Source organism: Lissotriton helveticus, chromosome 8 (genome assembly GCF_964261635.1).
Source record: "Lissotriton helveticus chromosome 8, aLisHel1.1, whole genome shotgun sequence".
NCBI classification, from domain to species: domain Eukaryota; kingdom Metazoa; phylum Chordata; class Amphibia; order Caudata; family Salamandridae; genus Lissotriton; species Lissotriton helveticus.
Window position 1 is genome coordinate 974,601,837 of NC_136069.1, and position 15,764 is coordinate 974,617,600.

General features: G+C 47.5%; 1 protein-coding gene across 1 annotated transcript in view; it reads left to right on the plus strand.

Moving 5' to 3' along the window:
• CRYBG3 (crystallin beta-gamma domain containing 3) overlaps nt 1-15,764 on the plus strand; it is a 1,541,789-nt gene that overhangs the window by 664,501 nt on the left and 861,524 nt on the right. The window contains exon 8 of the mRNA XM_078657810.1: nt 14,273-14,409. Coding sequence (XP_078513936.1) covers nt 14,273-14,409 — 137 coding nt within the window. The remainder of the gene's footprint in view (nt 1-14,272; nt 14,410-15,764) is intronic.

The following is a 15,764-nucleotide window of genomic DNA, read 5'->3' on the forward strand; positions in this document are numbered from 1 at the left end:
AGGGTGCCGGTACCCCGGGTATAGGTGCAGGGTTCAGGGCGCAATCAGAGTCTTTTGACTTTGATGAAGTGGCAGTGCTGACCTCTTGGGTTCCAAGCAATCTTCTCCTGGCTCGTTGCTCCTTTGATCGGCCCTATGGCCAACAGGACAGAGCTTCGTAAACGGTGCCTGCGGATGCAGTAAAGTAGCTCCGCTGCTCCAAGGGAGATGTCCCTGATTAGCCGAAGTTGTGGGCCTACACAGCTTTGGGACGGGACACCACTTTCTGGGTGAGCCATATCCATGCACTTATCGAGGTCCATTAGCAAGACAGGGTTTTGCATCAAGCTATGGTGAAGTCCTCAGTTCTCGCATTGTGGGATCTTCTTTGTCCTTCTTTCTTCTTCAGGCTGATGAATCTGATTTCCTAGTTTCAGGATGCTACATAAATACTCAATTTAGGGGCCTTAAGGGGAGTGAAGGGTAGTAACCACTGGGCTACTTACCCCATGGTCACTCCACCCCCTAGATGACCACTTCCGATGGGAAGTGAGCATCAACCTGTCCTAGAGTTCCTAATTTCACAACACACAAGATGGTGGAATCCTTTGTTTTGTGTTCACTTCAGAATGCCCACCGTAGAGGTGTGTCCAGCCTGGCAGTGCAACACGCTTCCAGACTATCTAATTTCCTGCATGTCGTGGTGCCACATGGCCTCAGGGAAGGGGGTGGTATTCTCAAAGGCAGGGGAAAGCCGGGTTTACATATCAAAGGCGGCAGAGGCGTTTGAAGCCTCTGACCTTGACATGCTAATTCACTAGCCTTCATACTGTAGAAGGTGGTAACACCTGCCAGAGCAGGCATTGTTCCTGAGCTCCTGAGAGTGTGGGCTTTTACCTGTAGGGGGTCACAAACCTGTCTGTGGCGGCAGGCTTAAAGAGTCCGGTCAGCTAGCACACTATTAGACGAGTACGTTTTAGGGGGCACTGCTAAGGAGCCCTCTGAGTGCAAGTTGTAATAAATCTAGTAATGGCATCAGTACAGAATTATTAAGACAAGGAGTTTGATACCAAATACAATATGTTTCAGGGAAGCCATTGTGGAGCTAGTAAACCTGTTTTGACCAGTGTCCACTACATACCGTAAGATGCTTCCCGGTTCACTTACAATATCTTATGAAGATATGTTCTCATATAAAATATAATGCACCCTGCCTTATGTTATATGGTCTTATATAGCGCAACAGCTGCCCCAGCAAAGAGGCATCCCGGCGCTGATAGGAAGAAAATTGACTAACAGCAGAGTTAACACAGGTTAAGTTGAGGGGAAAAGAAAAGTCTTGATGGCCTTACTAAATTCCAAATAGTTATTAAGGCCACGAATCTGCACAGGGAGTGAGTTCCATAAAGTTGGCAGCTCTATAACGGAAGGAGCGGCCACTGGCCCGAACTCTTCGGATCTGTGGAACCACTACCAAATGCTGACCCTGTGAGCGAAGGGGACGTTATGGAGCCTACGGTGAAAGAAGGTTGGCCAGAATAGGAGGAGTGGCGGATTTCAAAACCTTAAAAGAGGTACATAAGGCCTTAAATCCAATACGCCTGGCCACAGGTAGCCAATGAAGACAACGGATGGCGCTGGACACAGAGCAAAACGTGTGCAGACCTAGGAGTGTTCTGGCTGCAGGGAGCAGGCATAGTCAATTCTGGACAAAACCATTGCTTGGATGATGACCTGACTTGTAGAGGCGTCAAAGAAGCCCAGCAATGGTGCTCAAAGACCTGCTGTAGGGATGACTTACATATATTAAATGCAGTGAGTTTGGCATGGCAGACAGGAGTGTGCCTTGTCATGTTTTAACTCATGGTTTGCATCATGTCACAGTCTGCAATGGCAGTATGTGTGGAATTTGTGTGTGGGTCCCTTAGGGTGGCATAACATATGCTGCATCCTGTAGAGACCCTCTTTAGCACCCATGCCCTAGGTACCGGGGGTACCCTTTACTAGGGACTCACAGGGGTGCTAAAGTCCTTGTCCAAGTGTGAAACAATCAGACATCTCCTTGTATTAAGGAAGGAGCACTGGTACTGAGGTCTATTTGACAGGACTCCGTGCACTGTCAGAATTCCAAACCAGCATCCAGTAGCTAAAATGGGGGGAGGTACTGCAACGGAAAACGCATTTTCCTACTAGTATCAACACGTGGTTATTGGAAGGAAGCAGCTTTAACATCATCTGGTGTAAAGTCACGCACCATTAGAATAAGGTAGCAGTTTTTTTCTTTGGCTGTCACATAGGCAGTGATTGCCAGTGGAGATGGTGGTGCTAAGATAGGTTAAGTGATGGTTTAGTTTAGGCCAAGGGCATATAAAGGGAGATATTACTTGGTAAAGACTGACACAGTGATAATTATTGTTAATGTTAAATGTCTGTGAAACATATTTTATTTTTATGGAAAAAACAAAAGAGAATAGATACAAAAAAAAGAAATGAAATGTATATGTAAAGACCATTAGTTATAGAGTCTTTAAGTTAGAATTACCCCCAGACATCAGACTGGATCGTGAGAATTTTTCTCTTAGCAGAACCCCGCATGTCGGTTGAATCTGCGTAAGTTGTCCGCGTCGTGGTTGCCAGGATGATGTCGCAGTTTCTACTTAGATGCCGCCCCTGCGCGCAGACGTCAGTTCTTTTTTTTGCCCCAGACTAGCACAGATCTGTTGAGTGCAAGCCCCTTAGTCACTTTTTGACTAACCCTTTTTCAACTTTTCTCAATGCCTTTTTTGAGTTTTCGACTCCTCGTCGCACAAGGGATGTCCCATTGTCGGCCCGGCTACAAGCTTTGTAACTCCTGTCCACAGATCTGTACCTCGTGTGCCTCTGGTGCCTGAAGCGCGACCACTGTAGGAAGGTGGAATCTGACTATATGGTTACCGCCACTTTTTGCCTGGTGTTTTGCTGGTTTTCGACTTAGACTGGGGGCCTGAATAGCAGGATCCCAGTACAACTATCTGCTTTCTCTATAAAAATGGATTGCATGTACTTTAGGTACATACCAGATTGGTTACTGGGTTACCCTTGTGAGTCCCTGTATATGGTACCTTAGATACCAAGGGCATAGGTACTTCAGATGCCTACCAGCGGTTAATGCTAACTTTGGTTTGGCTTTATCAAAACCTGTCGTGTTTGGTGTCAAACACTTTGGAATACTACCCCCTTCCCCCGCCAGTTTTGGCGGCGAGGGTAGTATTCCACGCTTCTAGAGGGAGAAGACATGTACACACTCGTAAACCTGGTTAAAGTTAAATAGAGCCTCAGCATCACAAAATGGATGCTGCTGCCACAGTCACGAGTCTGATCTGCTGCTGGACGAAACTCCGGCAGGGGAGGCCTGGAGAATAGGTTTCCTGTCCAGGGAGGTGCCAGCACCTCCCCAGACAGACTTTAGTGTATTGGGGCAGGGTGGGTTGCATTCAGTGAATGCTTTGCAGACACTGCCTGGGGCACACAAGGTGCTCCATGCATTTCCTAGTTCAAACCGGTTGCTGGGGCACTCTGCCCCAGCTCTGGCGCGAAAACGGACAAAGGGGAAGGGGTATAACCACCCCCTCCCCAGGTCCTCCCATAGATAGTCCAACCCCTAAACTTGGTATAAGTATAGGAACCCAGTCACTAGGACTTTAGATTACCCTGTACGAAACTCTGAAGAAGAAATCTTGGACCTTCGACATTCCATATCGACTGGAAGACGGAAGAAATCTCCCTTGGGGTCAAGGAGTGACCTCCTTATTCAAACATGCACCAAAGAGCATCTTGCCGGTCTGCATTTTCGAGGCTCCCGCCAGATCCCGAAGAATCTGCGACACAGGACATGGGCTTCCAGACATCTGAGGCTGACACGAGTCCCCAGCAAAGCTGAGACCTGTAGCTGACACAAGAGACGTGGGACCGGATCTCCTGGACATCCTGCAATGTTGCAACGGCACCTACTTCCCGAAGTTGTGCATTGGGTTTTTTGTTGCCCTTGCCCCGAGCACATTAGGCCCGTTTTCTTCACCGCAGCTCGAGGCTCCATCGCGATCCCTAGTCTGTTGGCTAGTGGGTCCCCACGAAGGACAATCCTTTGTTTCTTGAGCTTTCCTGGTTGCTCCAGACGAGCTCAGACTCCCCTCCAAAGGGTGAGTCCCTCAGACCTTGCTGGTCCTCACCGGAGCCAATCTTGTCATCTTGCGTCGGTTGCTGTTGCCAAGGCTTGTTGGGTCCAATCCGGATTCTGATGCTGCAGCACTCGACATCCTTCGTGGGACAGCTCGAATCGAGCTCCTGGTCATCGTCGACGCCTCTTGGTCCTCATGGCTGAAGAGTCAAGCTTCACCTACTTCACCTTAAAGCACCCGACATCGGCTGGCATCTTCCTGTAGCCATCCTGGTCACTGGCTAGTGACCTAGATGCTGTCCCTTCAGCTTTCAGGATCTTCACATCTCCGATCCATCCTTGGATCCACCCGGACACTTTTCCTCTGGTCGCTTGCAGCACTTCTTCGAAGCTCTCCACTGGATTCGACGACGAAACCCAACACCAAAAGGCACCTATGCACCGGCTTCCCTGGGTGAGGTAACATGAGTACTCCGGTGCTCCTGTGGGTCTTGACTCTCTAAGTGTCTTACTCTAAAAGGGTTCCATCGTAGTTCACTTCTAAGTGTCCTTAATCTTTAAAATTGTAACTTGTTAGTTCTCCATGGAAAGTCAATGGTGATTCGCGGCTGTGTTTAGACACTGCATGCGTCCCCCGTGGTTCTGCTGCGTCGCTACCTTGGGTGGTTCCTGGTTGCCCCAACGGTTCTACAGGCCCTAGGCCTGACTTCCATCCCTCATGTGGTTCTTATACCACTATTTTAGTATATGGTTTGTTAGGCCCCCAGGGTGTCAAACGTATACTGTGCAATTTATTGTATGCCAATTAAGTTCCTTGTATTGTACTTTGGCCTCTAGCCTCATAAAGAGACTAGAAGGGTTGTGTTTAGAATAAATACATATATTTTATATATATATACCTTGTGGGCTGTACTTTCATTTGATCATTCAAGAGGTTATAGACTGTTAAAACAAGCTGCTTTACATTCCTTCAAGACTTAACCTGAAGGCTGCTCTCCACAGCTACCACTAGGATAGCTTTCTATAAAGGTTGTCTTAAACATGCCATCAATAAGGGTCCTTTAAACTGGTGCAAGGTGCCCAGTAGAATAGTGGACATCATATGCCAGGCCAACTTCTCACAACCACGACCCGAAGTTGTGCTCCGACTGTCGGGCCATGAACCCAAAGTCTATGCGGGAGTGATCCTGAAAGCTCTTGGAGGCCTGGCAGTCTGCTCCGCGTCGCTCGAGTTCCCGGCCAAAAGAGAGGTCTCGGGACCGATCGTGGAGCCACCATCACCATTCGTCTTCCAATTCTTCGCACTGTTCGAGTAAGTTGAAGCACACAAAGAAGGCAAATAAGCACCATCGCTCTTCGCCCAGTCCGTCGGCTGACGCAGTGAAGGGACTTGAGTGTCGTCGCTCTCCGGTGCCAGCTTCTGGGACGGCTCCACGCATCCCTCCCTTTCCCAGAGCCGGATCGTCCCATGCCCAGCTTCGAGCTTTTTATGAACTGCTTCATGGCATCTTTGGACAGCCCAACTCCGCTGGCACATTTTTGGGCCCTGCGGACTTGGCTGTGGTCCCTGGGCCTTCGATGCCGATGGCTCCAGTCCTGGCACCAGAGGGAACCGGAGGATCCAGGTCTGGATCCGGTTCAATGCAGGTCGACCTCACAGTACCTTCCCCGGTGCCAATTCCAGTGACGATGCCCCAGACACAGCGCCAGACCAATGTCGATCAACATATGTACCGGCGCTGGTGAGTACTTTCATACCCCTGTTCATTCTTGGTGTTCCTTTCCACTCTGAGTGGCAACCAGAGGAGGGGGAGGAGGACTGGGAGGGGTCTGTGGACCCTTTGGCTGACCAGGTTGAAGAGTGGGACTGGCCAGAGTACCTGCGTGATGCCAGTGGTTTGGATATCTCCTCAGACCTTGGCATGCCCTCCCCCCTACCGTGGCTACGGAGGAGGGAGCTTATTACTCAGTGGTGTTGCGTAGGGTGGCTGAGGCCTTGGGCCTTGTGCTTCCTATAGTGGCTGTCAAGACTAACCTCCTGACAGAGGTGGTTCAACCAGCTGTTGCCTCTTCGGGCCCCTTCTGCCTTTTAATGAAACCCTCACCCACGTCCTTCTGGGCACTTGGTCCAAGCCCAGCACAGCGGCTCCTGTGGACTGTATGATTGCCCGACGCCAAAGCCAGAGCACAGTGACCTACTTTTCCTCTTCCAACATCCCACCCCCTAGAGCTTGGTGGTCCAAGCCTCATCCCCTTAGGACGCATTCCATACTGCTCCCCCAGATAGGGAATCCGAGAAGCTGGACCACCTTGGGAAGAAGATGTTTTCTTCCAGAGGCTTAGCGCTGCAGTCGTAAACCTGCGTGCCTCTTGGGCAGTTATACCCATACGGTGTGGGATATGGTTGCGCAAATGCTGCCACAGTGCCCGGAAGAGGCCTGCGCCGTTTTCACCCGCACAGTGGCAGAGGGTAGAGACATAGCTAAGTTCACCATCAAATGTCGGCTGGATACTGCCGACTCTCTGGGCAGATTGTTTCCTCATCAGACGCCTTGTGGCACTATGCCTCGTGGAGGACGTCTGGTTACTCTGAGGATGTTAAATCCACCTTACTGGACATGCCCTTTGATGGCCATCACCTTTTCGGTGACAAAGCAGACTCGGCGCTTGAGCGCATCAAGGATTTTAGGGCTTCAGCCAGGTCCTTGGGCCTTGCGGCAACCTCTCGCCCCACACAGTCTGCCTTTCTCCCCTTTTGTGGCTACGGAAGGGGTGCCCGCCACGTTCGACACAGTCCAGCCACTGGCCCACGCAACCTACCGAGCCTCTGCATTGCTGCGGACGTGGGACCCAGCGACCTGGTTCTGGGGGCCATTAGGCGGGACACTTCATCCATAACCCTCCTGCAGTTGCCTCCACGTCCTCCCAGTCTGACCTTTCAGGGCCACCAGAGGCCAGTGGGCGGCAGGATTCACCATCACCTCCCCCACTGGCAAAAAATCACATTGAACAGGTGAGTTTTGCAGTTAGTCCTAAGGGGCTACTCCCTACCCCTCGAGACTACCCCTCCCTCGATGGCACTATCCTTTCATCATTTGGCCCTTCTCCGCCAGGAAGTTGTAGCTGTCTTGGCCAAGGGAGATAGCGAAAGGGACCCTGTGCCAGAAGTAGGTCGCAGTTGTTATTCCCAATACTTTATGGTCCCCAAGAAGGACAAAGGTCTGCATCCCATCTTAGACCTCAGGGCCCTCAACCGCTTCCTTCGGAAGGAGAAGTTCAAGATGCTCACATTGGCTCAGGTCCTGTCCGCCCTCGACCCTGGAGACTGGATGGTAGGATTGAACTTGCAGGACGCATATTTCCATATCCTCATACTGCCATCCCACAGGCATTACCTATGGTTCACGATAGGCCACGAGCATTTAAACTTTACAGTGCTCCCTTTTGGCCTTACCAGCTCCCCTCAGGTGTTCACAAATGTGATGGTGGCGGTCGCAGCTAATCAGTGCAGATCAGGGGTGCCAGTCTTCCCCCTGTCTCGACGACTGGCTGTTAAAGGCGGGCTCGCCCCAGGCTCTCTTCTCCCACATCCAGACTACAGCGGACCTCCTGCATTCGCTGGGGTTCACTATCAATGTGCTGAAATCTGACACCTGATTCCCTCTCAGAAGCTCCTTTTCATCAGAGCAACTCTGGATACAGCACAGTTTAGGGTTTATCCTCCCAAGCAGCGAGTCCGGGATATTCGGGTTATGATGCCGGTTGTTATCCCAGATTTCGATGAGAATGGCCCTGAGGCTGCTGGGCCTTATGGCCTCCTGCATCCTGTTGGTGGATCATGACATATGCGGGCTCTGCAGTGGGACCTGAAGTTCCAGTGGGCGCAGCATCAGGGGAATCTTTCCAACGTCTTCCCTATCTCGGAAGGGACTGCATATCAATTGCAGTGGTGATTCAAGAACCAGGATTGGGTCAGAGGCAGATCCCTCTCCCTTCCCCAACCAGAGTTGACAGTAGTGACGGATGAGTAATTTCTGGGATGGGCGGCCACCTGGGAGAGGTGGAAATCAGAGGTCTCTGGTCTCCAGCGGAGTCTGGGCTCCACATCAACCTGTTGGAGCTCCAGGGAATCCGTCTTGAACTGAAGGCATTCCTTACTTCTTTCAAAGGAAGAGTAGTGCAGGTGTTCACAGACAACGCCACCTTTATAGAAAACAAGGGACCCCTATAGTCACAGCTAGCTATAACATAGGGAATAGAACTAGTGTAAGAAAATATTATAGCTAGAAGCTGATATCAGCAGAAACTATTTAGTTAGAATACCTCTATATGTATAGAATATTGCAATGTAAGAGATAAACCACCCTATTCAAAGTGATAAATAAACACATAATAAATTATCAAAACGATTTATTTACTTATTTTATATTTTATATTCATAATTCATTTGATAGATCAAAAAGTTCAATTGTGCATATAGGATTCATTATAGTAACTGCATAGAATTAATTTCATTGACCAACAACAGTATACACAGATACATGATGGTAGACGTAAAGTTGATGCAGGCAGTGCGGCAGATGTCTACAAGGCGCGTTTCGGCATACACGCCTTCATCAGGTAGCCGTCTATTGCACTAAAAAAATATATAATATATGTATAAATAATACATTTAGGGTGCTTACATAATAATAGATTGCAACTCAAGGTATTCAATAACATAGAAATTGTTGTATTTATTCTTGCACTTGAAATTATATAAACAATAAAAAGTCGCCAATTCACATCACCATATTTACAATGACCTTCACATAGTGAATAAAAAATACAAAAAACCACCTCAATTGAGATTCTAACACATATATATACACTAGAAAAATATATTCTTATATACAATTATTTACATAACTTTTAGATGTCGCATTTCCATCACGTCATTGAATAATTCTATATACCCCATGTATATGTTCATGTGTCCATTCGGTCCCAAACTAACTATAGTTTATCCTAAGATAGATGTTCAACCTATGGACATATAAGATATTATTGTTAAAAGGAAATGGATGCTCTTACCAAGTAATTATTTCTAAGTATCCAAGATGATATGCTGTAGCATCAAAAGAGCATCTAATCTTATAGCTGGGTCTGCGAATAACAGACAACGCCACCACCATGTGGAACTGCAACAAACAGGGTGGGGTCATGGACCATATGTCAAGAGGCTTTTAGACATGGCTGGAACATCAGGACATATACCTGGTGGTTCAACACCTGGCAGGTTCTCTGAACACCGGGACGGATAAACTCAGCTGCAGGTGCATGGTGGATCACGAATGGCGTCTTCAATTGGAGGTGGTGCAAGGTCTCTTTCAGCAGCGAGGAGGGTCTTTGTTAGATATGTTCACCACCAAAAAGAACGCGCCATGTCAGCAGTTCTGCATGTTGGAATTTCCAAGGCGACACTCGCTCTGCAACGCTTTTCGTCGCGAGTGGAACTGCGGCCTCCTGTATGCCTTTCGGACTGTACCACTTCTACCCAGAGTGCTGAAGAAGATCAAGTGCGACCACGTCAAAGTCATGAAGAGTTTGGTACCCCGAGTTTTTGAGCAAGGCCAACGATCCACCGATCAGACTGCCTCTTAGGGAGTATCTTCCGTCGCAGCAGCAGAGAAGGGTCCTCCACCCAAACCTGTCCAGCTTCCACCTCCTTGCATGGAGATTGAGCGGCAACAGTTGACAGCATTTGGTCTTCTTCCTGAAGCCTGTAATGTCATTTTGGCAGCCAGGCGTCCCTCCACTAAAACGGTATACTCCTGCAGATGGATCAAGTTTATGGCATGGTGCATAGCAAAGGCTGTGGATCCCCTTTATGCCCCTCTTTCAGAGGTTCTCTTGTATATACTTTCTTTGGCACAACAGGCCCAGGGCATTCTTAAAGACTACCTTTCGACCATATCTGCCTTTCTTCGCCTTTCTGATCAGCCTTCTCTTTTCAAATCCCCTATTGTAAATAGATTTCTAAAGGGCATTACTCCTCTCTTCCCTCCTTCTCCTTTCATAATACCCCAGTGGGACTTGTATCTTGTCTTGACAGTCCTTATATGTGCTCCCTTTGAGCCGCTACATAACTGTTCTATCAGACTCCTTACTCGGAAGACCTTTCCTTGTCGCCATCACCTTTGCTGGCAGAGTGAGTGAGCCTCATGCTCTGTCTTCCAAAACCCCTTTTTATGCTGATCATCCGGACAAAGTAGTTCTTCGCACAAGTCCCTCTTTTCTTCTGAAAGTGGTTACCTCTTACCATAAAGGAAAAACCACCACTTTGCCCACCTTCTTCCCACCTCAGCACCCTTCCAAGAAAGAGGAGAGACTCCGTCTGGACCCAAAACACGTGCTGTCTTTCTCTCTAGACCACACACAAGATTTCCATGTGAATGCTCAACTCTTTGTTGGATATGTGGGGGTTAAGAAAGGTCTGGCTGTACAAAAACGCACCATCTCTCAATGGGATTTCCTATGCATGAAAATATGCTACTCCTTTGCAACAAAGGAAGCCCCAGTGGGCCTGCGTCAACGTCTACATGAGCCCTCTCGCAGCCATCGCACGCCAACACAACCTCAACATAATCTCCGACGCCACCCAGCTGATCCTCTTTCACCAACGACCCCGCCACCGCCAAAGCCAACCTCCAGGAAGGAATGAAAGACGTCGCGGAATGGATGAAGCTCAGCCGTCTGAAACTGAACGGAAGTCCTCATCCTCGGACCATCTCCCTCCGCCTGGGATGACTCCTGGTGGCCCCCTGCCCTGGGCACCGCACCGAAGCCAACGGACCACGCACGCAACCTGGGCTTCATCCTGGACTCCTCCCTCACGATGACAAAGCAAGTCAACGCCGTCTCGTCATCCTGCTTCAACACCCTGCGCATGCTCCGAAAGATCTTCCGGTGGATCCCCACCGAAACCAGGAAGACGGTCAACCAGGCCCTTGTCACCAGCCGTCTGGACTACAGGAACACCCTCTACGCTGGAACCACAGCCAAACTCCAGAAAACAACTCAAGACCTGGCTGTTCAAGCAGTAGCGATTTCCCCCCCACCCTCAGCGCCTTGAGACCTTAACGGATGAGTGGCGCGCTATACAAATTCTATTGATTGATTGCGTGCCCACTCCACCAGAGCAACAGCAGCTACTACTGCAATGGGGCGTGGAGTTTCTACTCCTTGTCAGGTAGCCACGTGGGCATCCCTGCACATGTTCACCAAACATTATTGCCTAGACAGTCAAGTCTGGAGAGGTGGCTACTTCGGCCATTCTGTTCTCCAGGACTTTCTGGTGCGAACTTAGTTTGCAGACCCACCTCGGGGTTGGCATTGCTGGGATATCTATTCTAAGGTAAGGAGTCTATAACTAATCATCTCTTTCAGATGAACAAGTAACTTCCCTTAGGTAACAATGTATCTGTAAGAGACATACGTTAGTTCTGGATTCCTTACGCCCCACCCATCCTCCTTGTTCTGCAAACTGACTTCCAGGGATAGGGACTCACTTTCAGGGCCCTAGTTATGTGCACCAGTGGTCAGTGTATTGCATGGCTCTGCAGTTCTGGCATTGAAAGTAGACACCGCAACATCATCCCGATGACTGCTAAGAGAAACATTCTCCAGGTCCAGTCTGACGCCTGGGGGTAATTCAAAGGTAAGGAATCTATAACTAACCTATGTCTCCTACAGATACATCATTACCAAAGGTAAGTAACTTGTTCTTATAGGCTATGTTTGGGGTGTGAATAAAAATAACCTGCATCTGACGCGTTTGTGGATGTGGGCAGATGGGTTCCTGACGATTTGTGCTGCGTGACAGTAGTGCCGGCTGAATGAGACATAACATGCAGTTGTGGCAATACGCTGTCTGTGTTTTGAGGCACAAGACGATGAATTGATTGGTTCATGGGCATGGAGATGGCTTTATGATAGGGTAGCGTTATCTTGAAACATGGGAGAAGGTTTGGGCTCATGAAAAGATATCTAGGTTTGCCATTATGCCAACACTGACCTCATAGATTCTGTAACAGGGCCTGGATTTGAGATAAAGAAGTGAATGACCAATAGTATATATTTTGGTGATAAATGCGTTTATTTGTGTGTGGTACAAAAGGGGGTGGTGATGGACGGAGCATCTGAGCCAATCAAACACTCACACCCAGTCAAAAGATCTGGGTTTGATCCATCACCGTTCTTTAGCCCACTCTGCCACCCCAGTTCAGACATGGATATATGCAAACCAGTCTGACCCTGTGCCTCATGGGAACAGTCCAGCCCGAACTGCCAAGCCATGTCTTCTCTGGACCGGAAACAAGCTTCCGAGGACCGGTTTCTGGCATTCCATCCGTCTTCAGCCCGGCTTGCTTGAATCCAGTGGCAAAGTGAGCAAGGGACTCACGCCTGAGCATACCCTGCCACACTTACGGCAGTCAAAGCGGTACAAAAGGGGGTGGTGATGGACGGAGCATCTGAGCCAATCAAACACTCACACCCAGTCAAAAGATCTGGGTTTGATCCATCACCGTTCTTTAGCCCACTCTGCCACCCCAGTTCAGTCATGGCTATATGCAAATCAGTCTGACCCTGTGCCTCATGGGAACAGTCCAGCCCGAACTGCCAAGCCATGTCTTCCCTGGACCGGAAACAAGCTTCCGAGGACCGGTTTCTGGCATTCCAGCCGTCTTCAGCCCGGCTTGCTTGAATCCAGTGGCTAAGTGAGCAAGGGACTCACGTCTGAGCATACCCTGCCACACTTATGGCAGCCAAAGCGGTACAAAAGGGGGTGGTGATGGACGGATCATCTGAGCCAATCAAACACTCACACCCAGTCAAAAGATCTGGGTTTGATCCATCACCGTTCCGGATTCAAGATAGCCTGGCTGATGAGGGTTATGAATCCGAAACCGGTCCCAGGATGCTTGTTTCCGGTCCATGGAAGACATGGCTTGGCAGTTCGGGCTGGACTGTTCCCATGAGGCACAGGGTCGGACTGATTTGCATATGGCCATATCTGAAATGGGGTGGCTGAGTGGGCTAAAGAATGGTGATGGATTAAACCCAGATCAGTTGACTGGGGGTGAGTGTTTGATTTCCTCAAACGCTCCGTCCATCATCCCCTTTTGTATTACTTGTGTGTGGGCATAGGATTATGGGGTGGAGCCTATGGGGTGGAGCCTATGGGGTGTGCAGATGTTCACACTGATGTCCGCACGGTAAAGGATGTTTGTGAAGTGTTTACATTGTCACTTGATATAGGTTAATATTACTTGAGTATCATATGCTTATTGTGACTTGTTAATAAATAATATAAATGTTTAAAATTAAAAAAAGGATGATTATAAAATATGTACTCAGCATTAAAATAAATTACCCATTTTGAGCACCACTGTTTTTCTGCAGAGGTTTGCCCAATGCCTGAATTTTATGACCCCTTGTTGAAGTGTTGTAGATTTACTTTGGGCACACTTTGAGGATACTTTTTGTTTTTACCACCACCCGGTGAGTGTGTGAAGAAGATAACCTTGGTTGTAGCAGAAGTTGAATTAGTCTTAATTTAAGTTTCAAAGATGAGAGAGCCATCTCTGTATCTATGTTGAGAAATAAGTTTATGAGCTTACCCGTGTGCTCCAGAGATTATTGCCTTGGGTATAATAACTAGGTACCATCTATGTATGAGCTTATTACTCAGTTTCCGGAGATGAATGGTCCAAGCAGTTCCATGCAGAGACTGGAAATTGTAGACAACATTTGAAGGCATGTAAAGCAGAATCTTAAGACTGTGTATCAAAGCTTTTGCGGAAGTAGGTGTCACTGTCCTCTGTAAAGGGCAGATGGTCGTCCAGTACCTTCATGGGTGTTGTGTTTGTGGTATACATCTAACAGAATTTATATTTGTCACTGCAGAGTTCTCTAACTGAGTTTGTGGTCTTTAAACGATTTGTGGCATTGTTGGGTTTGACTCAAATTGTCTACTGCTTTTGGTGTTTATGACTGAAATATAAGCCAAAATGTATTATAGGACATAGGATAAATAGATGTATTTTCCTGAATGCTGTAATCAGCAATTTTTACTTCTTAACCTGTTTTTTTTAGGATGGTGCCATTCCAGAGTTAGAAATGTTTCCCAAGTGTACTGCTACAACTTTGCCTTCATGCCTTCACAGTGAAATTGCCAATGTACAAGAACACACTGCTGACATTCCAACTTCTATAATCGTAAAGTCAGGAGCGTAAGTGTTGATGCTTTAAATTATTAATATAAATTCATGTTTTAATAGTTTACCTATGTACTCCTTTGTTCTCCTATGTTTCCGTAGGCAGTTCAAGTGTTAAGAAGGTATACCGCCCTGTTAGTTTGGTTAGGATTCTCCTCAAATAAAACGTGACAGACAATATTTTGGTTTTATTGAGCATAGCACAACTTTTTAGGGAAAAAGGCATCCGCCCAAGAAGTAATATATGCCTGGTATGTTGCTGTAGAGGTTTGTGGTATTTTGTATCCTTTATAGTGTGGCTTATTTGTAAATGAGGACATTTGTTGGTTTACTAAATACTATGTTTAATTAGAGTGCAGGCACGTTTCATTCTGAAAACAAAGTCACTAGGTAGGAACTTTTTTCCATAGATATAGGGAAGATAGAAATTACATCATGGGAAGTGACATTAAATGATTGTAAGCCTAGTGTTGTAAATTTGGTAAAAAGCTCCAATCAGAAAGTCAGTTTTCACATCCACAGTCAGAAAACTTTAGGTCAGATTTCAAGTCCATGGTCTGAAAACCTTTGGTATCTTCACCCAGTCAAGATTTCTACCTTTGGACTTAGGACCTGATTATGATGCCAGTTGGACTTAAGTCTGACCGGCACCGTGGCGGAAGCAGGACCCCCCAACTAGTAGTTGGCAGTCCAGCTGCCCACATTGTCACATGTTGAAGACTTATACATTGCTGGTGATGATTTAAACACACATCTAGCCTGAGTAGATTGCATTGTAATGGGATTTGCTGAAAATGGCTACAAATTCAGCTTCCAAAAAAACCTAAAATTACCCATCTCAGTGTCCTGTGCTTGGGGTAAGAGTTATCAAGCAAAAGCCTAGCACCACATTTTCGTGGAGCATTCCCACAACCACCAAACACAATTAAAAAGCTACAATCACTTTGGGGTTTTCTCGACTATAGTAGAACATACTCACAGGATTATGCACAACGGGTAAAACAGTTTTAGGATTTCATACGTCCAGAATTGTCAAGCACACATGGGACACTAGAACACACACTGTTTCTAAGATCACTGCAAAGTGACATGCTTTCATCAAAACATTTACATACACGTGTTATCACCACAAACTTGGTGTCTGCGGAATTGCGGTTACCACAGGCTACACATGTCACTTTCAGTGAAGGTGATATGGTACTATTCGCGTATAAATCGCATTTATATTCCAATGCAGAATTTTTTTTCCAACTTCTGAAAAAAATACTAATTGCAGGGCGGACTTCTGTTATAAAGGAATGATTATTGACTCAAGCAAAATGCATACTTGTTGTGACTCCCATCACAGCCTTAGAGGCTAATTCAAAGGC